Genomic DNA, 21539 nt, shown 5'->3' on the forward strand with positions numbered 1-21539 from the left:
CCTTAGGGGTTCTGCAGTGTAATGTGTGAGGCCTGGCTCCCTTAGGGGTGCTGCACTGTAATGTGTGAGGCCTGGCTCCCTTAGGGGTGCTGCAGTGTAATGTGCGAGGCCTGGCTCCCTTAGGGGTGCTGCAGTGTAATGTGTGAGGCCTGGCTCCCTTAGGGGTTCTGCAGTGTAATGTGTGAGGCCTGTTCCCTTAGGGGTTCTGCAGTGTAATGTGTGAGGCCTGGCTCCCTTAGGGGTGCTGCAGTGTAATGTGTGAGGCCCGGCTCCCTTAGGGGTGCTGCACTGTAATGTGTGAGGCCTGGCTCCCTTAGGGGTTCTGCAGTGTAATGTGTGAGGCCTGGCTCCCTTAGGGGGTCTGCAGTGTAATGTGTGAGGCCTGGCTCCCTTAGGGGGTCTGCAGTGTAATGTGTGAGGCCTGGCTCCCTTAGGGGTGCTGCACTGTAATGTGTGAGGCCTGGCTCCCTTAGATCAGGGGTGCGCAAAGTTTTTGAGCTGCACCCCCCTGTGTGCCAGCCCCAGCACTTGTGTCCCCCCTCTCCTGTGACCCCGCGTCAAATGACGCCGCGGATCACGTGACGTCATGTTGACACATCACATGACCCGCGGCGTCATTTGACGCCGCATTGTCATGGCGACATGATCAGAAGCCGGCTGAATTGAGGTTCAATTGAGGTTTGAGGTAAGTTGAGGTTGCAGATTCCTCGAGCGGTCGCTCGGCATTTAATTTAAATGCCTCGGGGAAGAGCGCGGGGCCTCTGCAACCAGGTTGTTCGGTGCTGCACTTTACTATGTGAGGCCTGGCTGCCTTAGGGGTGGGTGCTGCACGTTACTATGTGAGGCCTGGCTGCCTTAGGGGGTGGGTGCTGCACTTTACTATGTGAGGCCTGGCTGCCTTAGGGGGTGGGTGCTGCACTTTACTATGTGAGGCCTGGCTGCCTTAGGGGGTGGGTGCTGCACCTTACTATGTGAGGCCTGGCTGCCTTAGGGGTGGGTGCTGCACTTTACTATGTGAGGCCTGGCTGCCTTAGGGGGTGGGTGCTGCACCTTACTATGTGAGGCCTGGCTGCCTTAGGGGTGGGTGCTGCACTTTACTATGTGAGGCCTGGCTGCCTTAGGGGGTGGGTGCTGCACCTTACTATGTGAGGCCTGGCTGCCTTAGGGGGTGGGTGCTGCACTTTACTATGTGAGGCCTGGCTGCCTTAGGGGGTGGGTGCTGCACTTTACTATGTGAGGCCTGGCTGCCTTAGGGGGTGGGTGCTGCACCTTACTATGTGAGGCCTGGCTGCCTTAGGGGGTGGGTGCTGCACTTTACTATGTGAGGCCTGGCTGCCTTAGGGGGTGGGTGCTGCACCTTACTATGTGAGGCCTGGCTGCCTTAGGGGTGGGTGCTGCACTTTACTATGTGAGGCTTGGCTGCCTTAGGGGGAGGGTGCTGCACCTTACTATGTGAGGCCTGGCTGCCTTAGGGGGAGGGTGCTGCACCTTACTATGTGAGGCCTGGCTGCCTGGACTTGTATAGACGCCTGCAGCTGGGTTAAAATAAGTTAGATTTGCTTCTGATCTCTCCCACAGGGGGCGACACCTGCCTGAGACCCGTGCACAAGAGTGGGAAGCTGCTGCCTCCTGGTGAGACCCTGCAACAGGTTTTGGCATGAGGGCTTGAGCTCCCTATAGTCCCAGTAGCCGCATTGGCCCTGGAGAAAACCAGATTGTTGCACAAGTTGCCATTTATCTTTGAATGGAGTTTTCCAGACCTGGCGAGTCTGATCGTCACTTCCGGATTCTTAGAAGCACACTGTGAGATAACTGTGTGTACGGTGTGCTGGGGCCAGATTCACTGTGAGATAATTGTGTGTGCGGTGTACTGTATACGGTGTGCTGGGGCCAGATTCACTGTGCTACTCCACGAGACTTCTTTCTTCCACCACCAGCTTGGTAGATATATTCCTTTACAGCCCGTTCACGTGAATGGGCCGCAGGGTTCTCTCCAGCACAGAAGGCTCCTGACGGAGTTGCACTGCTTGGTGAACACAGCTCTATATCCGCTGCATTGTATTCTCTAACAGGACACATGAATAAGTCCGGGTTTAATACCTGCCCTTAATAGGACGCGAGCGCGGAAAGCTTTTGTGAGTTTGAAACCATACGATGCAGCGTTTTTATTTAGTAGATGTAAATACAGATTGTGCTGTTTTATATTTCGCTTTTCTCCTGTTGAGATGACGGGATAAACTGAGCATGTATACTCTCCTCTCGTGCAAGCCGTATTAGGATGGAGGTGGGGCTTTGCTATATCCTGGGGCTCTCAGTGGGGTTGTCCGTGGGGGGGTTAGTGTGGTTGGCAGGTTCTGCAGTGTAACGTTTGGCTCCGTTCTCGCATGCTTCTCCCACTCTGCAGTTCTGGAGACTATCAGTGCGCAGGAGGCAGAGCTTAAAGCTGGGGGTATCCTGGGGCTGTGCAAAGGCAAGGCCCCCACACCCTCCCAGGTGAGTCCTGATGGAGACCCTCGGAGACCTCTCGGTGGCTGGGAAAGTGCTCTGTGTGAGGTTGGTGGGGCGGGAGCTGGGGGCTGTGAACTGGGGGTTGATGCTGTCTGCTTCTTCTCTGTTCACAGATCTTCCTGTATTTCGTGACCGGGACGGATCCACAGGATGGACACGAGCAGGAGATTATACTGGAGGGGACGGTCACTGTAAGGGAGGTACAGTATATACCACAGGATAGCACTAACACGGCACACATGTACTGCAGAGATGGTCTATCTGTGTATTGTTTCATTGCGGCTGGGTGAAGGAACTGCGTTTTTCCTTTGAGCCTTGTTTCTCTTGCCCTCCGACCCCTGCTCTCTCCCCCACCTCCCCCTTCTCCTCTTTCGCACTCTCTCCATTTCTTTTTCTCCCCCTTTCTCATCTCCTCTCTTTTTCTCACTCCACCTCTCACCCATCTCGCTCTCCCCCTTTCTCCACCCCTCTCTCTTTCTCTCCCCCTCATTCTCCATCTCTCCCCCCCATTCTCTCTCTTTCTCTTTCTCCACCTCTCCCTCCCCCCCCCCCCCACCCTCTCTTTCTCTCCCTCTTTCTCTCACGCCACCGCTCTCCTCTTGTTTCAGTGCCTGGAGCGGATGCTGCAGGGAGCGGGGTTATCAGGTGAGCACAGAGTTCAGCCTACAAAATCCCCAAATCCTAAAGGTAACCCAATCCTGAGCCAATCATCCCTCAATGTGACAGCCAGGCCAGATGTTCCATCAGTGCCCCGGCCGTGCCCTCCTCACCCTGCAGTGTTACCCTCTCTTCTCTCCCAGGTGAGACTGGGTGGCACCTGAGGAAGATGGATTGGTGTTATGAAGCAGGAGAGGCCCTAGATGACGAGGTAATGACCTATAACCCCTCACCCTATCCCACGCCTCCCCCCCCCCCCGTCACCCAATCTCACAAGGCATCTGATAACTCACTTACATGACTTTTTTTAATCTATAGCTCCGCTGTTTAAAAGCTGGACTCGCTGATTTGATGCTTTAATTATCAGATCCGCAAACGTTAAAATGCCAGAAAATGTTGAGTGTTTTCTTATTAATGCAAATCAAGTAGGACTGTGTTGTCACTTGTCATATGTAGTGTGAGGTTAAGCTGAGGTTGCCAAAGATAATTCAGAATCTACCTGTTGCCTGATGATAACCCAACTCTTGCAGTGACAAGTAGGGGAGCAGACATTGGAGCTGCCGGTAAAAATGGGGGCGAGGGGTGTGTGTGTGATTCCGTGCAGTGTGTGTGTGTGTGTGTGTGGTGGTACAAGGGGCAGTGCGTGTGGTACATGGGATATGGGGCAGTGTGTGTGTGTGTGTGTGTGTGTGTGTGATCCCGGGCAGTGTATATGTGTGTGGTGGTACAAGGGGCAGTGCGTGTGGTACATGGGGCACAGTGTGTGTGTGTGTGTGTGATCCCGGGCAGTATGTGTGTGTGGTGGTACAAGGGGCAGTGCGTGTGGTACATGGGATATGGGGCACAGTGTGTGTGTGTGTGTGTGTGTGTGTGTGTGTGTGTGTGTGATCCCGGACTGTGTGTATGTGTGTGGTGGTACAAGAGGCAGTGTGTGTGGTACATGGGATATGGAGGTGTGTGTGTGTGTGATCCCGGGCAGTGTGTGTGGTGGTACAAGGGGCAGTGCGTGTGGTGGTACAAGGGGCAGTGCGTGTGGAACATGGGATATGGGGCACAGTGTGTGTGTGTGTGTGTGTGTGTGTGATCCCGGGCAGTGTGTATGTGTGTGGTGGTACAAGGGGCAGTGCGTGTCGTACATGGGATATGGGGCACAGTGTGTGTGTGTGATCCCGGGCAGTGTGTGTGGTGGTACAAGGGGCAGTGCGTGTGATACATGGGATATGGGGCACAGTGTGTGTATGTGTGTGTGTGTGTGGTGGTACAAGGGGCAGTGCGTGTGGTACATGGGATATGGGGCACAGTGTGTGTGTGTGTGTGTGTGTGTGTGTGTGTGTGTGTGTGTGTGTGTGTGTGTGTGATCCCGGGCAGTGTGTATGTGTGTTCTGGTACAAGGGGCAGTGCGTGTGGTACATGGGATATGGGGCACAGTGTGTGTATGTGTGTGGTGGTACAAGGGGCAGTGCGTGTGGTACATGGGATATGGGGCACAGTGTGTGTATGTGTGTGGTGGTACAAGGGGCAGTGCGTGTTGTACATGGGATATGGGGCACAGTGTGTGTGTGTGATCCCGGGCAGTGTGTGTGGTGGTACAAGGGGCAGTGCGTGTGGTACATGGGATATGGGGCACAGTGTGTGTGTGTGTGTGTGTGTGTGTGTGTGTGTGTGTGTGTGTGTGTGTGTGTGTGTGTGTGTGTGTGTGTGTGTGTGTGTGTGATCCCGGGCAGTATGTGTGTGGTGGTACAAGGGGCAGTGCGTGTGGGATATGGGGCACAGTGTGTGTATGTGTGTGGTGGTACAAGGGGCAGTGCGTGTGGTACATGGGATATGGGGCACAGTGTGTGTATGTGTGTGGTGGTACAAGGGGCAGTGCGTGTGGTACATGGGATATGGGGCACTGTGTGTGTGTGTGTGTGATCCCGGGCAGTGTGTGTGTGGTGGTACAAGGGGCAGTGCGTGTGGTACATGGGATATGGGGCACTGTGTGTGTGTGTGTGTGTGTGATCCCGGGCAGTGTGTGTGTGGTGGTACAAGGGGCAGTGCGTGTGGTACATGGGATATGGAGCCGTGTGTGTGTGTGTGTGTGTGATCCCGGGCAGTGTGTGTGTGTGTGGTGGTACAAGGGGCAGTGCGTGTGGTACATGGGATATGGGGCACAGTGTGTGTGCGAGTATGTTTGTATGTATGTGAATGTAACTGTCAGCGTGGGGAGGAAGGTGGGTGTGGATATTAAGTGTCACAATGTGTCCTCAGGACGCCTCGCTCAATGAGATGAACATCTGCTCGGGAGACACTTTTGTCATCACAGAGGGGATTCTCCAACCCAAGGTGAGGACTTCACTCTGGCTGCCTATGGCATTGGCTGACCAATCAGACCGTGCGTATTAATGTCCCAGCATCCTGTTTAGAACCTTCCTGAAGACCCAAAATGTCCTCCTCCATCCTCATAAACCATCCAGCCATCAAGAACATCCCACTTTGTATAATGATGCGGAGTATCTCTGCAGACACTGCCCACCTGCTCTCTTCTTCGCAGGGGTTCCTGAAGCTGGCCACGTGGATTTACTGTCCCAAGATGCAGCAGGATGCAGTGAAACACGTCACCTCCCACCTGGCAGTGCTGCGGGCGTCAGCCTCCGGAGGTGAGACACAGACACCCCCCCCGTTCCTGTCATTCTATGCTTTCTCTCCGCTCTGTTCATCCCAACCTCAGAGCTGGGCAGGAAGCTGTCACATACACATGGGGGTGCTACAACCTATATATTGCTGCTCACTGTCTGATCACCACACATGGTTGATCGTTCTCTCGCGCTCTCTCGCGCGCTCCCGTCTTCCTCTTTTCCAGTGTCTTTCTCTCTCTCTCTCCCACCCTCCCTCTCCAGAGGCTCTCGAGCAGGAAGGCGCCGAGTCGGACCTGCACTTTGCGGGAGACATGGAGATATCCGAGGACGCTTCTCTGCATGATCTGAAGACGCAGGTCTGTTCTCACCGGCCATCGAAGGCCCAGTGTTCCGCCCCCCACAGGGGTGACCCTGTGCATGTAAGGCCGTGGCACTTACGTTTCGTGGATTAGACGGGTTCAGGTCCGCTCCTCCCTCTCTCCGCAGATCCTGACGCTGCCGGTTTTCGGGGCTCTGGGTGTCCCCTCTCCCGATTTCCTTCGCGTCTGGACCCTGGAAAATAAACGTTTGGGGAAAATCCTGCGCTCCCCTCACCTGCTGATCAGGTATACAAGATCCCCCCGCCCCCAAGATCTGCACACTAGGAGGGAGGGCACCCCCTGATCACACGGCGCCACAGTAGGTGCGGGGGAGTTCCACCACGGAGCCCTTTTAGTGCTTTGATAATGTGACATTGAATCTCTTCTACTCAGTGACTACAAGCTGGGCCGCAGAGCAGCACTCGGTGTGGAGCCTCTGCAGGTGGAGGAGTGTCTGGGGTGAGTGTCCGCGGAGCTCACAAGAGTGTGGGAAGAGGCTGAGCAGTGGGGGAGGCGGGGAGGACACTTCATTTTTTCCCCCCTGTTGAAGTCTTCCCTTCGCTGTGCTGTTGCAGGCCCCAAGACCTTCTCCTGCGGGTGCAGCTGTCTGTCCCGGGAGAGCGCCGGTATCTCCCCCCCGCGGATGTTGCGTGGGACGTCTCCCACGGCTGCACGGCCACGGCGCTGCGTCAGAGGATCGCCGCCCACTGCTCGCTGCCGGCGGACAAGGTGGAGATCGCCAAGCACATGCTGGACAAGCACGAGTGGCTTCCGATCTCCAGCTGGGTGAGGCACGAGAATGAGGGGGGCGGGGGGGGGGCTTCTCTTTAAGGGGGGCGGGGCAGGGAAGAAAACCTCTTCAGTGAAAGAAAGGTGGGTTCAGGGAGCAGCCTCCCAGCGGAGGAGGCCACAGGTAACTATGGAGAATAGGAAAGGGTATTAGATTGTAAGCTCCTTTGACCATGGACCTCCTGACATATTGCAACTCGATGCTCGTCTGGTTATTCTGCTTGTTATTGTCTTTCTCCTCTGTTGTACTGCGCTACAGAATGTGTTGGCTCATTATGTATACATAATATTAAAAAACTGGGGACAAAGTAGGTTTTGCTCTCGGGCAAACATGTAACCGGCCTCTGCTCGTCATTGTGCGGGGAGAGAAACGCCGTCATCTAGGATGTTATGCCTGACCGTCCCCCCTGCCCATTGTAGCACCTTAGACCAGCGGTGCTCAACTCCCGTCCTCAAGCCCCTCACCCCCAACAGGTCAGCTTTTCAGGATATCCCAGCTTCAGCACAGGTGGCTCAATCAGTCCCTGCTTCAGCACAGGTGACTCAATCAGAGGCTCAATCTGCGACCGAGCCTCCGATTGAGCCACCTGTGCTGAAGCTGGGCTATCCTGAAAACCTGACCTGTTTGAGGGGCTTGAGGACTGAAGTTGAGCCTCCCTGACTTAGACCCTATGGTTACTTTCAAATGTACAACCACCGTTATAGTTATCCCGAGCCTTACTGAATTCTGTTAGTGTATTCGCCTCTACCACCTCTGCTGGGGGTCAGTAGCCAAATCCACCACTCCTTCCGTGAAGACGAATGTTATCACGTTTTCCCTGTGCCCGCCCTCCCGCCGGCTTCTTGTTCCAGAGAGAGAGTCTGTGGGGGGGGCTCATAGTCTTCTCTCTCTCTCTCAGACTCAGCAGGTCTCCAAGAAGAGGAGGAAGAAGAAGCAGGAGAGCCTGCAGGGGGCGCCCTATCACCTGAAGGATGGGGACATTATTGGGGTGAAGGTGAGTGCGGCCTGAGATGTCACTGTGATCCTGGAGCCTCTCACGTGGGGGGTTGGACACCTTTTTTGGGGGTTGACGAGGGTCTGGAATTCCGAATCGTGTGTCTCCCTCGTGCAGAACATTCTGCTGGATGACAGGTCGGACTTCAGCACCGAGGTGGACCACATCGCTAAGGAGAACCGGAGGCAGCTGGCAGCGGATAAGAAAAAGAAAAGGTGCTTGTGACACTGGGAGGGGGCTCTGTACTGTATATAGCACAGATAGAGCGGACCTCTTCTATCTGTATATAGCAATGAGAGAAGACCCTTTCTATCTGCATATAGCAATGAGAGAAGACCCTTTCTATCTACATATAGCAATGAGAGAAGACCCTTTCTATCTGCATATAGCAATGAGAGAAGACCCTTTCTATCTGCATATAGCAATGAGAAGACCCTTTCTATCTGCATATAGCAATGAGAGAAGACCCTTTCTATCTGCATATAGCAATGAGAGAAGACCCTTTCTATCTGCATATAGCAATGAGAGAAGACCCTTTCTATCTGCATATAGCAATGAGAGAAGACCCTTTCTATCTGCATATAGCAATGAGAGAAGACCCTTTCTATCTGCATATAGCAATGAGAGAAGACCCTTTCTATCTGTATATAGCAATGAGAGAAGACCCTTTCTATCTGCATATAGCAATGAGAAGACCCTTTCTATCTGCATATAGCAATGAGAGAAGACCCTTTCTATCTGCATATAGCAATGAGAGAAGACCCTTTCTATCTGCATATAGCAATGAGAGAAGACCCTTTTTATCTGCATATAGCAATGAGAGAAGACCCCTTTGATCTGCATATAGCAATGAGAAGACCCTTTTTATCTGTATATAGCACAGATAGAGCGGACCTCCTCTATCTGTATATAGCAATGAGAGAAGACCCTTTCTATCTGCATATAGCAATGAGAGAAGACCCTTTTTATCTGTATATAGCACAGATAGAGCGGACCTCCTCTATCTGTATATAGCAATGAGAGAAGACCCTTTCTATCTGCATATAGCAATGAGAGAAGACCCTTTTTATCTGCATATAGCAATGAGAGAAGACCCTTTTTATCTGTATATAGCACAGATAGAGCGGACCTCCTCTATCTGTATATAGCAATGAGAGAAGACCCCTTCTATCTGTATATAAGGACGCCTCCTCTCTCTGTGTATATAAGGAATGTCTTTAGTAGGACCTTCAGTAAAAGGACACCTTGGTGGTGACTCGCTATTTGCTCTGTGTTTCTCACAGCCTGGTGAACGACCCGGTGTTCTGCGACGAGAAGGGACGCACAAGGGGCCGGAAGGCCGAGACCTCTCTCTCCATCAGGGTGGGGGTGTTCAGATAGCAGCGGCCCCCTCCCCAGCTCTGAGTGGTTAGCCTGGCAGACCACATGGGCCCCTTTTTTTTTAACTCAGGGAAGAGAACCCGCTGCCTGCGAGGGGCGGATATGAGGCGCGGCGACCGGAGCATCTCGTGCTGTCTTTGTAATCGGTGCAATAGGTTTGTTATCTGCCCCTGGAGGTCTTAACCAGGTGCTGTTCCTGATGCCTCCTTTACCTCCTGTGGGGGGTGGGTGGGGGAACCGGGCACCTCTTACACCCCCTCCCCCAGTATCCCTGGGCTATGACTGCTATAGAAAGGGATTCTTACTCCCACCAGTCAGGGACACTTCTCTTAATGAAGGTGCCTTCTCCCCTTAACTGGTCCATCCCTCCCTACATGATATGTTCCTCCACTTAATCCTAAACAACCATATACTGTATATATATATCTCTTTTTTAACAATTCATCTTCTCGTACAAAAAGATGCACATTGTTTGAGGGAGAAGCAGCGGATGTCAAGGCGAGGCAGAGGTAACCATCCCACCTGGGCCAGGAATTCGTTCTTGTTAAATGGTTAAAGATTTAAGTTGATGTTGTGAGTGATAAGAGGTGGTTGGGGTGAATGCACCTTTTTATGCCCCGCAATACATGACCCCAAACAATGTATAGATCTGTGCGCAAAGGATGGCGTTTGCTGCCTCATCGGGCCGCAGACATTCTCTTGCCGGATAATTCGCCTGTAAGAGACTTTCCTGGTGAGATCCGGTCTGAACATTGGAATTAGGACTTGTCCCTTCTCTGTCCTGCTGCTGAAATGCCTTATCCGAAAACACAATCGTCGTCGTCCGTGTGGAGTATCTTGTTTTATTGTGAAGATGCTAAAACAATCTTCCCCAAGACAAGGGGGCTGCTGATTACTGTAATAATTTCTCTCTGGAAGGTGCTGGACCTTTTTAGAAGTGAAGCTTCCATGCTCGGACCTTCTGCTCGTCCTCCTCCTCCCCTCATTACTTCCTCTGCAACCAGGGCAGGTTTCTAAACGTATCCTGCACAAGACTCCTTTGCATTCCTCTGAACATAACAAGATATCATTGACACGGCTAATTCCAATGATGTTGGCATCATCTCTCTGGGTTTCACGGTTGGGATTCCTGGCCTGTTTTATGACTGTATACGGAGCCTTGTAAGAGGTGATGAGTTGGGCAAATAAGAAGTGTAATTGGCCCAGGCGCTGAGTTGTGACTGACCAGCAATGAGGCCCATTATGAAGATTATTATTTTACTGCTGCTTTGATTTGGAGGTAATTTTTCTGCTTCAAATTTGACAGAATTGGATATGTGATTCCAAAGATTTCCGTCTGTTTTAATGCTGACCGGTCACACCCGGGCCAGGTCTTCTCTGTCTGTGAAGTGATGTATGTTCTCTCTAATTGAATGGAATTAGCCCCTCACTATGCAAATTGGCCTTAGGTTTCGCCAAGACCTGGCTGAGGATGGAAGTTTGAGCTGTGTTGGTCACGATGACATCACTAGTGACATCATGTGACCAGCAGCACTCTGGGATTGGATGTTCAGGGGTCAGGGAGCAATGTACGTTGGGAGTTCACGAGGTTCACAGGCAACAATACAGTTATTTCAATGAACCAATGAGTGGGTTGAGAGCAAAGTGTTACCACTGTATAAGGAATCAGAAATAAATCCATTCAATGTAGTTGTTGCTCTGTGTAATGTGTTGGTGCAGGAGCAGTGGGCGTGTCCTCAGCTGCCTGGGGTGGAGGGTTACAAAATGCAGAAACACTGATAAGTGAGTGAAGCGAGACGTACTCTCCTACTGGGACTGTCTTCTAATCAGTGAGACTCCTGAAGAGTGAAATAGCCTTCTGATGAGTGAGACTCACCGCTAATGAGACCACCTGAGTGAGACTCACCGCTAATGAGACCACCTTCTAATGAGTGAGACTCACCGCTAATGAGACCACCTTCTAATGAGTGAGACTTGCCTCTGAGACTGCTTTTTAGTGAGACATCTGAGTTAGGCTCACCCCTGATTCGGCTTTCCAGTGAGGCTCAACTCTAAATAGATAATGTTTCAAAGAGTGATACTCGGGATAATTAGACAGCCTTCCAATAAGTGAGTCATCCCTAATGAGACAGCCTTTGAGCAAGACTTGCCCCTTATTAGACTGGCTTCCGATGATTAGAGATGTCTCCATTACAGATTTCCAATGAGTGAGAGTCACCTCTAATGAGAGAGACTTCCAGTAAGTGAGACATATTGTATAGCGATTGCCATCCACTGAGCAACACTCCTAATGACACAACCTCCCAATGAGTAAGACTCACCCCGAGTGAGTGAGATTTGAGAAGACTGCACAGATAGACAGGACGAGAACAGACATGAGTCAATGTCGTATGGATTAAACATCAATGTTTATTCTTTAAACTTACAAATACATAGTAAATATTTCATATAAAATGTAGAAAGTTACATAGAAAGTGACCTACATATACCATGGTATCGTGTGTGTGTGCAGGGAGATGTGTTAGCAGAAAGCTACACGTGGCCGTGGCTCTGCGTGGTGTCAGACCCCTCTCCCGTGGCCTCAGCTGTGGCACAGCCTGCATCTCATCAGCGGATTGTGTGCAAACCACAGAAATGTAAGGTGGCCCCCAGGCAACCACCCAGCATGTGAAAAGAAGACTTCGGGCTGCAGGGGGGGATCAGCAAGACTACTGGTTGCACAAAGAGGAGTCCGAGAAAGTACAGAGATTGAGCGCATGCAGCGAGCTGGAAATGCATGGGACAGGCTACGGGTTGGATGCAGGGAGCTGAACATGCATGGGACAGGCTACGGGTTGAATGCAGGGAGCTGGAAATGCATTGGACAGGTTATAAATTAGATGCAGGAACTGTACATGCATGGGACAGGCTACGAGTTGTATGCAGGGAGCTGGATATGCATGGGGTTGGATGGAGGGAGCTTGACATGCATGGGACGGGCTACAGATTGGATGCAGGGAGCTGGACATGCATGGGACAGGCTACCGATAGGATGCAGAGAGCTGGACATGCATGGGACAGGCTACCAATATGGTGCAGAGAGCTGGACATGCATGGGACGGGCTACAGGCTGGATGCAGGGAGCTGGACATGCATGGGACAGGCTACAGGTTGGATGCAGGGAGCTGAACATGCATGGGACAGGCTACAGGTTGGATGCAGGGAGCTGGAAATGCATGGGACAGGCTACAGGCTGGATGCAGGGAGCTGGACATGCATGGGACAGGCTACAGGTTGGATGCAGGGAGCTGGACATGCATGGGACAGGCTACAGGTTGGATGCAGAGAGCTGGACATGCATGGGACAGGCTACAGGTTGGATGCAGGGAGCTGGACATGCATGGGACAGGCTACAGGTTGGATGCAGGGAGCTGGACATGCATGGGACAGGCTACAGGTTGGATGCAGGGAGCTGGACATGCATGGGACAGGCTACAGGTTGGATGCAGGGAGCTGGAAATGCATTGGACAGGTTATAAATTAGATGCAGGAACTGTACATGCATGGGACAGGCTACGAGTTGTATGCAGGGAGCTGGATATGCATGGGGTTGGATGCAGGGAGCTGGACATGCATGGGACAGGCTACAGGTTGGATGCAGGGAGCTGAACATGCATGGGACAGGCTACAGGTTGGATGCAGGGAGCAGGACATGCATGGGACAGGCTACAGGTTGGATGCAGGGAGCTGGAGGGACATGCATGGGACAGATTACAGGTAGGGTGCAGAGAGCGTGACATTCATTGGGCAGTGTACAGGTTGGATGCAGGGAGCTGGACATGTATGGGACAGGCTACAGGTTGGATGCAGAACAGTGAGGTAAGCAGAGGGCTAGTAGTGAGGGAATAGAATGGCTACCAACTGCATGCAAAGGGTTAGCAAGTAGATGACCACAGGGTTACTGTCTGCTAATAGATTTAGTAATTAGGGAGAGCAGGTGTACTAACTGCATTAAAAGCAAACAGAGCGAGCTAAGGGCAGGAAAAGGAGGCTGCTGGCTGTAAACAGAGGGCTATGGATATGTCAGGTTGTTGCCACATGCTGTGGCCTGTACAGGGAGAGGGCTAGTGACGTTAAGAGAGCGATAGCCACCAGTTCTTGCTGCTCTGGTCCGTTCACTGGAGCAGGACCGCTGATGTATTTCAGGGGGCCGGGTTGGGGTTTCTGCATGTCTCTGGCGGGAAGAGTTGCTCAATGCGTCATGGTCATCTCTCCCACACCCGAGGCAGCGCTCAGCGGGCTCAGAGCTCCGTGTGCAGGAGGACAGTGGCTTTCTTCATATTGGTGACCACTACAGGAGAAACATACAAGGAATTAGCGATGTGGTCACATGACAAGGATTCCTCCCCTAGAGGCGGCATTATGGGGTCCCTGTGATGGGACGTCCAGTATAATATTCTTATAACAGGGATTGCATGTATAGGACTGAAGATGCTTTGATGTGTAAGGAGAATTGTGTTTAATAACAGGGACACGATGGCTCCAGCAGAGAGGGGAATTCAGTAGGAAGCTACACTTTTGTTTTGTGGCAATTTGCTAAAGTGTATATTGCACTTTATGCAGAAATTTAGCACAAGGGACAGGAGTTATATTCTGGGGCTCATTCTATTTCCATTATTATAGGGTCTCTTTCTGTGCAAGCTCTTGTTTTTCAGTGCCATAAGGCACTCCGCAGCAGGGGCGGTCCATATTCCGGTTCAACTAGTCATTATTATCAGTAATAAAATATCCGCAGTGTGCTATGTGTTTTTTTGTAATTAGCCTCTGTCCAATCACACTCACACTCGGGTATATCTCCAGCTTCGTAGGCGTACAGTCTGTTTCCGTATCTGCCTGCGAGGTCTGTCCGAACAGTCAATGAGGGATCTGTGGCACAGAGAAGGTGTCGGATAAGAGGGACACAGACAGAGAAAAATAAAGAGACACACAGGACCTCACACTTAAGCTCCCCTCCCTATAGGGGAGCTCTGCCGCTTCTATTGAGGTCCTCCCCCTGATATCCAGCTCCCTATTTACAACAGGGTATCACTCTTTTTGCTACAAGCGGTCTGGGTTCTCCTGTGCCTCTCTGTATCCTGCTTTGCACACAAACCACATGTCTCCCGCCCCCCCAAAAATGGCCAAACTTTCAAATCAAAACTCACCCACAAACATGACCCGGGGAACGTAGTGTCCGTCAGGAGACTGGTTTTCATCAGCTACGGGATGCTGCAAAAGATGTCACACCAGGGTCAATCCCACTGGACATTGCGTGGTGTGGGTCACTGTAACAGTGCGGTGTTATTTAGGGTTCCTATCCACAAAGCAGGGGAGCGGGGGACGTGTCACCAAAAGGAGAGAAGAAAAAAATAACACCGGGCAATAATGCCAGGGTTCAATGGAATTTAGGTGAGTGGAGTCTCCGAAGGTTACACTCACAAACTCAAAGCGTTAAATAGGCATATCCAAAACTGGAGAAAAGAAAAAACCAAATAGTTCAGATTGTACTGAAAAGAAAATGTATATCTCAATGAATGAACGCCCTGAATTCAAGGCTTACATCAGGGTAGTTCTTTCAAACATTTGATATGCAAAGGGAATAGACGCCGTGACTCCTGTGAGCCGGGCGAGTCGTGTTCTCACTGCACTCCGAGACTCCGCCTCTTCCGATTTAATTAATTCCTGGTTCCGGTAACCCGATGTGCGGATGGTGCTCCTCCCAGCACTGGTCCCACGCTCTGAGTCTTGTACTGTGGCAAGTGTCAGACTCAACGCATTTCGCCGTGGTACAGCTTCGTCAGGAGTCAAGCGACAACAGCGAAACGCGTTGAGCCTGACACGCCACAGCAGGAGACACCCAGGTCACGGTAGTCTCGGCGTCTATTCCCTTTGTATATCAAATGTTTTAAAGAACTACCCTGATGTAAGCCTTGAATTCGGGGGGTTCGTTCTTTGAGATAAAAGAAAATGTATAAGTATATTCTGCACCATTTCATTCTGTCTTTTCTCCTTGAGCCCCACTGGAGCGGGTGGATTTCCACCCACGCCTGCCACCGTTTTGGATATGCCTACTTAACTCTTTGAGTTTGTGAGTATAACCTTCAGAGATTCCACTCCCCCAAACTCCATTGAACCCTGCATTATTGCCCTGTGTTATTTTCTTCCCTCCTTTGGTGACACATCCCCCACTCCCCTGCTTTGTGGATATCGATTGTGGAGGATATTTGAAACATATCCAGCGTTTTGAGTGGAGGAGTATATTATTTTATATTTCACTTGATGATATTTTACTAATGTAAAATTAATTATCTACTGTGCACTAGTGAAACATCACTTTACATTAGTAAAATATCATCTACTGTGCACTAGTGAAACATCACTTTATATTTGCACTGTGGATAATTTAATTCCAAAATGAAACTGTTATTTGTTCACTTACATCACAATAAGGATTTGTTTAATACACATTTATTATTACCAGTATTGAGCGCCACTCTCTGCTCTCTTGTACATATTATTTACGGTTCCTGCCTGGTTTCCCCTGCGCATGCGTGTCTGGTTTAATGCGTTTTAGACATATTAAACTTACCACCACATTCAGCATAATGAAATCCTCCTGAGCAATTCTCTGCGCCTGTGGGTCAGCCACGAAAGCCTTCTTCAGAGCTGCGAAGAGGAACAGGAAGAGTTTACCAAACGGTGATATCTCCTATCACCTTCTCCCTCTCAGCTGTGTGACTCATTCTCATGTGTATAATATTGTAGGGATGTGGCATTACCCAATGAGTACGCTTGGCTGCTCTTTGCTCAAACACACCCTAGACTCACAACAGGTGAAGCCGGTAAACACGCTCCTTGTAACACTGGATTCTTCTGCATCGTGTGGGAAACGTCCACCCTCTGACTTCGCACACATTTTATTCTCCTCAAACTGGAACCATTATTCAGAAGAAGTGGGTCTGTCTGTGACACTTGCTGCTCATGTGTGCAGTAAATACAAATACCACTTGCGGTGCATTTGCGTGTCTCAGACAGGTCTGCAACCCGTTATCTCTTAGCAAACTGCTTCCACTGCAGCAAGGGATTCTGGGTAATGACATGCAAATGAACACAGTGTGTAACTCGTTTCCTCTCATGCTCAAATTGTAAATGCCTTAGCGTCTCAGAATCCTGTGCGTGAGCCTTGCTTTTATCCCATGGGATAAATGTGCCCCTGAACATACTATCCGATGGATGACTCAGCCTGGAGGTTGGTCTCCCTGGAATATGCTGTGATGCATTTCAATGTTCAGTGTTCTGTATCTGTCTGAGCTGTGATACCTGTCAATGATAAGGTTCTTTACAGGTCTTTAGAGACCTCCCAGGACTCTTCTGAATGTGGTCTCAGAGGTAAGTACACTATCAATTCAAGGACGAACTCGCTTGATGCTCCAGTAAGAAGTGTCACAACGAGTACACTTCTCCAGGATCAGTAGGATAGAGGAACTTTTTACTGCAATATATTGACACATAACTCTTTATTCTTTTCCGAAAGCCTGCACTCCCTGCAGAGCAATGTAGATATATCTGTAATTGCAGGGTACAATGTACTGTATCTGGACTTGTGTATATATGTACATATATATATATGTTCTTCAGTATTGGGTGATTTAGTATTTAGGTACTGAAGAACTCATTTATTCTGCACTATCGCAACTGGACTAACACGGCTACTTTCTGCTATATATATATATATATACACACACACACACACACACACACACACGTCGACAAATCACCAAAAAATCTACTCGCCACCTAGTACCACACGTGTGCTGCTTTGGCCAATAGGAGCTCGCCACGATGTTAAATCCACTCGCCCGGGGCGTGCAAATGTATAGGTTTGTCGAACACTGTATATATATAACATTGTATGTATATAACTATATTTGCACTGCACTGCACTGCAGACACCTCCAGCACTGAACGAGTTAAAATGACAAGGCCTGGGCTGAGGTTTGATGTCTCTCCTCACCTTCGCTGTGGGGGCATTCTTCCAAATGATGGATCACCATTAGGGGCTTCTTGCTGCAAAGACAAGGTCAGAGGTGAGCAGGATAACAGGCACAATAAATAGGACCCAGAGGGTTATGTAACAGGATGTGTTATCTGTCTGCTATCTGTTCCCTGGCAGGAGGGGGCAGTGTCACTGACGCAGTGGGGACAGCTATTGTGAGCAGAGAAAGGAGCCGCCACTTTATACATCATTGGTTAGACCCAGTCCCCAGGGCTGGACGGATATAACATAGAGGTGCAATTGCAATGTTACATGGTCTGTATCATAAAACCAAGGACTAAAGGGCCTCAACATGTACAGCCTGGGAGAGAAGAGAGGGCGAGAGGAGGGGAGGGAAGGGGTGTGAGAGGGAGTGAGGGAGAGAGTAGGAGTATGGAAGAAATAGGGGGAGGGAAGGGGTGTGAGGAGGAGAGGTGGGGGAAGAGAAGGGGGTATAAGAGAAGTAGGATGGGAGCAGGGGTGTGGGGGGAGAGAGGAGGGGTGTGGGGGGAGAGAGGAGGTGTGTGGGGGGAGAGAGGAGGGGTGTGGGGGGGAGAGAGGAGGGGTGTGGGGGGAGAGAGGAGGGGTGTGGGGGAGGGAGGAGGGGTGTGGGGGAGAGAGGAGGGGAGGGAAGGGGTGTGAGAGGGAGTGAGGGAGAGAGTAGGCGTATGGAAGAAATAGGGGGAGGGAAGGGGTGTGAGGAGGAGAGGTGGGGGAAGAGAAGGGGGTATAAGAGAAGTAGGATGGGAGGAGGGGTGTGGGGGGAGAGATGAGGGGTGTGGGGGGAGAGATGAGGGGTGTGGGGGGAGAGGAGGCGTGTGGGGGGAGAGAGGAGGGGTGTGGGGGGGGGAGAGAGGAGGCGTGTGGGGGGAGAGAGGAGGGGTGTGGGGGGGAAAGAGGAGGGGTGTGGGGGGGAGAGAGGAGGGGTGTGGGGGGGAGAGAGGAGGGGTGAGGAGGGGTGTGGGGGGAGAGAGGAGGGAGAGAGGAGGGGTGTGGGGGGAGAGAGGGGTGTGGGGGAGAGAGGAGGGGTATGGGGGAGAGAGGAGGGGTGTGGGGGGAGAGAGGAGGGGTGTGGGGGGAGAGAGGAGGGGTGTGGGGAAGAGAGGAGGGGTGTGGGGAAGAGAGGAGGGGTGTGGGGAAGAGAGGAGGGGTAGGGAAGGGGTGTGAATGTGAAGAGGGGAGGTGGGGGAGAGAAGGGGTATAAGAGAAATAGGAGGGGTGAGGGGGAGAGAAGGGTATGAGAGAAAAGAGAGGCAGGATATGGGAGAGCTAGGGGGTGAAGGAGGAGTATGAGAGAGGAGAAGAGGTATGAGAGAGGGGAGGAGGAGGAGGAAGATAGAGAGACGTTGAAGTACAATAACAAGGTGCGGGGTGGTAGCTTATATTGTTCCATAGAAAGAGAACTAAAACAAGAGATCCTACTCTAAATCTGGAGGGGGGGGGGGGTCTGAGGAAGTACTTCACTGAACAGGTAGTGGTTTCAGGGAACAGTCTCCCAGCAAGGGTAATAGAGTAAAGGAATTCAAAGCTGTTTGGGATATACACAAAGAGACATAAATACGAAGCAGAACCAGGGAGGTGTGAGGCTTCACTGCAGATTGGAAAATGGACGGGGTGAGTGGGGTGAGTGGTCCTCTTGACAATGTCTATGTTGGAGGAGTCGGGTTTGGGAACCCACAGTAGACCAATTAATGCCCCTATCCAGACACTGAATGGAGGAGAAGGTGGGGTACACCCTGTCTATTGGGGTTTCCTATATTACATGTACTCACCTATCCCTGGCCTTGGCCAATGCCTCTTCATAGGTCTGGATCCACTCAATGTCATCACCCCATCCTGCAGAGACACAGAGCAGAGAGTCAGCATCCCACAGGTTGCCGAGTGGCAGCTTTTTTATCATGTGCTCCTGTGATGGGAGGGCGAGAAGCCCACTGCTACAGACACCACAGGAAGTCCACCTGCTGCAAAACTGGAGCCGATAGTAGTGCACAAAATAGCCCCAGATTGAAGAGGAAGAATCCCATTTTTGTAATGGTTTTCTTAATTATCCGGTAGGATGTTTCCCCACTGGAAGACTCCGGTTTAAATCCCGGTGTCAGCTCCATTATGACCTTGAATAAGTCACTTTATCGACCTGTGCATCAGGCACTGTCATTTGTAGCAGAGATTGCGTGTGCTTATACAGCGCTCCTGCACTGTCAGCGCTATATTACTGTCCTTGAGCACTTACCTCGGGCCAGGGTTTTCGGTGCGTTGGAGGCGGCCGGGGTGGCTGCTGGCTCCGTCTTGGCAGTGCCGTTGGCATCAGGCGCTGGCTGCTTCTTGGGTTTTCTCATGGCAGCTTCACCCAGTGCAAAGCAGAGGAGGAGGACACAGGAGAGGGACAGGCCGGGCTGCATGGTGTCTGCAGGTTACACAGGAGAGAACGGGATATAAAGACATTCTAGAGCAGGGATGGTCAACTCCCGTCCTCCAGAACCACCAACAGGTCCAATTTTCTGGAAATCCCTGCTTCAGCACAGGTAGCTCAACCAGTGGCTCAGTCATTCTGACTGAGTCACTGGTTGAGCCACCTGTACTGACGCAGGGATATCCTTAACCTGTTGGCCGCCCATTCTAGAGAATCTTCTTTATAGGGAAGACTCACTGCATGAAACATATTTACTGCTTTGTATGACAATATCTTATGCTGCAAAACAGAGACCACACTATGCTGAGAAAATCAAGTCATTACATCTTTAGATCCTCCGCTAACCCCCTCCACATGCAGACAGATCATTGAGCAGGACAGTCCCTTTAAATTAAGGTCCACAAAAGTTTGAGGAGTATTACATTAGAGCTGAGCGCTGTTACAGCCCTGTCACTTCCCAAAGTCCTGTCCCCGTCTTCAGCCTCCGATCTTTCCCTACTCAGGATGGAGATTTACAGAATGCAGGATACCTGTGAGATTTGGCACCTGTAGCTGTCTCTGCTAGCCATTGTGTCACCTGCATCTGTCTGGACATGAGTTTTGTTACCTGTAGCTGTCTCTAGCAGTCACTGTGTTACCTGTAGCTATCTGGCTGTGAGTGGGGATACCTGTAGCTGTCGTTCTGTCTCTGGCAATCAGTATGTTACCTGTAAATGTCTGGCAGTCAGTATGTTACCAGTAGAAGTCATGCAGTGTGTTAGCTGTAGAAGTCTTGCAGTCAGCACTGTGTGTTACCTGTAGTTGTCTTGCAGGCTTGCTATCTCTGGCAGTGCAAGATGAGCACCTGAGCAGGTAATGCTGCAGAGAGCAGGTGGGGATGTATTTATACCCCGCTCAGAGACGGCTGCCTGAGATCAACGTCAGCCTTAAAACCAGGATGTCCTGATCCCTACAGCCTGCCTGACCCAACCCAAAGTCTGAGGGAGCTGCCCCCTTTATCACTGCTGCCTTTTCTATTCTCTAGGCTCCTGTTGTTTGCTTAGTGCAGGTATGCAGGGGACACACCCGCCTGCTTTGCCTAGGTCCTGGATGTGTCCTAAACTTATTGGCTGACCAGCCCTGGGGTTATGAGGTTTATAGGAACCTTTTATAGGATCAGGGGTCTGTGCCTGGCTGTCAGACTGAATGTACCCTGACTCTGCACTCTTGTCCCCTCACTCGCACACCCCCTACCCATACAGGGGATGTCCACTACTTGGGACAGAACTAGCCACACAGTCCTACTCATGCTCTCATTTATTGAAGGCGGTGAGTAGGACTGTGTGGCTTGGCACTGATGGGGTTAAATGCGTATTGTAAAGGTTTTCATGCAATGACATTAATTTGTAATGACAGAAATACACAGGTAAATGTCGGAGGTTCACACTCTTCCAAAGTAGTTTGGAGAAAGTACAGTAAAGTGTGTTTCTCAACGATTTCCCCCCACAGCGCCCCCCTGCTGAGATGATCCAGTTGCTGGGGTTCCCCGTCATTTGACCATTTGTAAAGTCAAGCTGAAAAGTAGGGAGTCAGGACCAATGCAACTTGGGATGCCCCGAGTGAAATGGGGGAAAAAAAGCTAAAGCAAAGGGTAAAGGTATGGGTGCTACAGGCAAAAACCTAGTCAAGGGAACAATGTAGTAAGCGGAGGGGGCCGTGCACACCAAGACACGATGCAATCGCATTAATGCAAAAGATTCAGAAAAATCCAACGTTTCGGTGCAAGCACCT

The 21539-nt window shown here is 51.0% G+C and overlaps 2 protein-coding genes across 5 annotated transcripts in view; one reads left to right on the forward strand and one right to left on the reverse strand.

Annotated features, from left to right (window-relative positions):
* Positions 1 to 10995, forward strand: part of USP40 (ubiquitin specific peptidase 40) — a 55137-nt gene extending 44142 nt beyond the window's left edge. For 2 of the 4 annotated variants that reach the window (XM_075607363.1, XM_075607364.1), the window contains 14 exons: positions 1579 to 1632; positions 2405 to 2493; positions 2622 to 2708; positions 3117 to 3153; positions 3309 to 3376; positions 5416 to 5490; positions 5699 to 5804; positions 6045 to 6139; positions 6270 to 6388; positions 6536 to 6601; positions 6718 to 6928; positions 7831 to 7926; positions 8044 to 8141; positions 9210 to 10995. In XM_075607363.1, coding sequence (XP_075463478.1) covers positions 1579 to 1632; positions 2405 to 2493; positions 2622 to 2708; positions 3117 to 3153; positions 3309 to 3376; positions 5416 to 5490; positions 5699 to 5804; positions 6045 to 6139; positions 6270 to 6388; positions 6536 to 6601; positions 6718 to 6928; positions 7831 to 7926; positions 8044 to 8141; positions 9210 to 9306 — 1298 coding nt within the window. In that variant the 3' untranslated portion in view covers positions 9307 to 10995. The other 2 variants (XM_075607366.1, XM_075607365.1) reach the window with 2 other exon arrangements.
* A 700-nt stretch (positions 10996 to 11695) lies between these two features.
* LOC142498821 (anterior gradient protein 2-like) lies at positions 11696 to 20720 on the reverse strand. Its single transcript, XM_075607367.1, has 8 exons — positions 20565 to 20720; positions 19590 to 19763; positions 19132 to 19195; positions 17339 to 17391; positions 15914 to 15990; positions 14490 to 14553; positions 14128 to 14211; positions 11696 to 13636 (listed from the first exon to the last, which is right to left on the reverse strand). The coding sequence occupies exons 2-8, from the start codon at positions 19756 to 19758 to the stop codon at positions 13587 to 13589; spliced, it is 561 nt and encodes a 186-aa protein (XP_075463482.1). The 5' UTR covers positions 19759 to 19763; positions 20565 to 20720; the 3' UTR covers positions 11696 to 13586.
* Between the last annotated feature and the right edge of the window lie 819 nt (positions 20721 to 21539).

The sequence above is a fragment of the Ascaphus truei genome, chromosome 7, assembly GCF_040206685.1.
Source record: "Ascaphus truei isolate aAscTru1 chromosome 7, aAscTru1.hap1, whole genome shotgun sequence".
Taxonomy (NCBI): Eukaryota; Metazoa; Chordata; class Amphibia; order Anura; family Ascaphidae; genus Ascaphus; species Ascaphus truei.

Excerpts from the sequence above, each read along its gene's own strand:
- LOC142498821 (XM_075607367.1), bottom strand. The coding sequence starts at position 19,758 with ATGCAGCCCGGCCTGTCCCTCTCCTGTGTCCTCCTCCTCTGCTTTGCA. Across the intron at positions 19,196-19,589 it reads ACCGAAAACCCTGGCCCGAG|GATGGGGTGATGACATTGAG; the intron begins GTAAGTGCTCAA and ends GTGTCTCTGCAG. Across the intron at positions 15,991-17,338 it reads AGAATGCCCCCACAGCGAAG|CTCTGAAGAAGGCTTTCGTG; the intron begins GTGAGGAGAGAC and ends TCCTCTTCGCAG.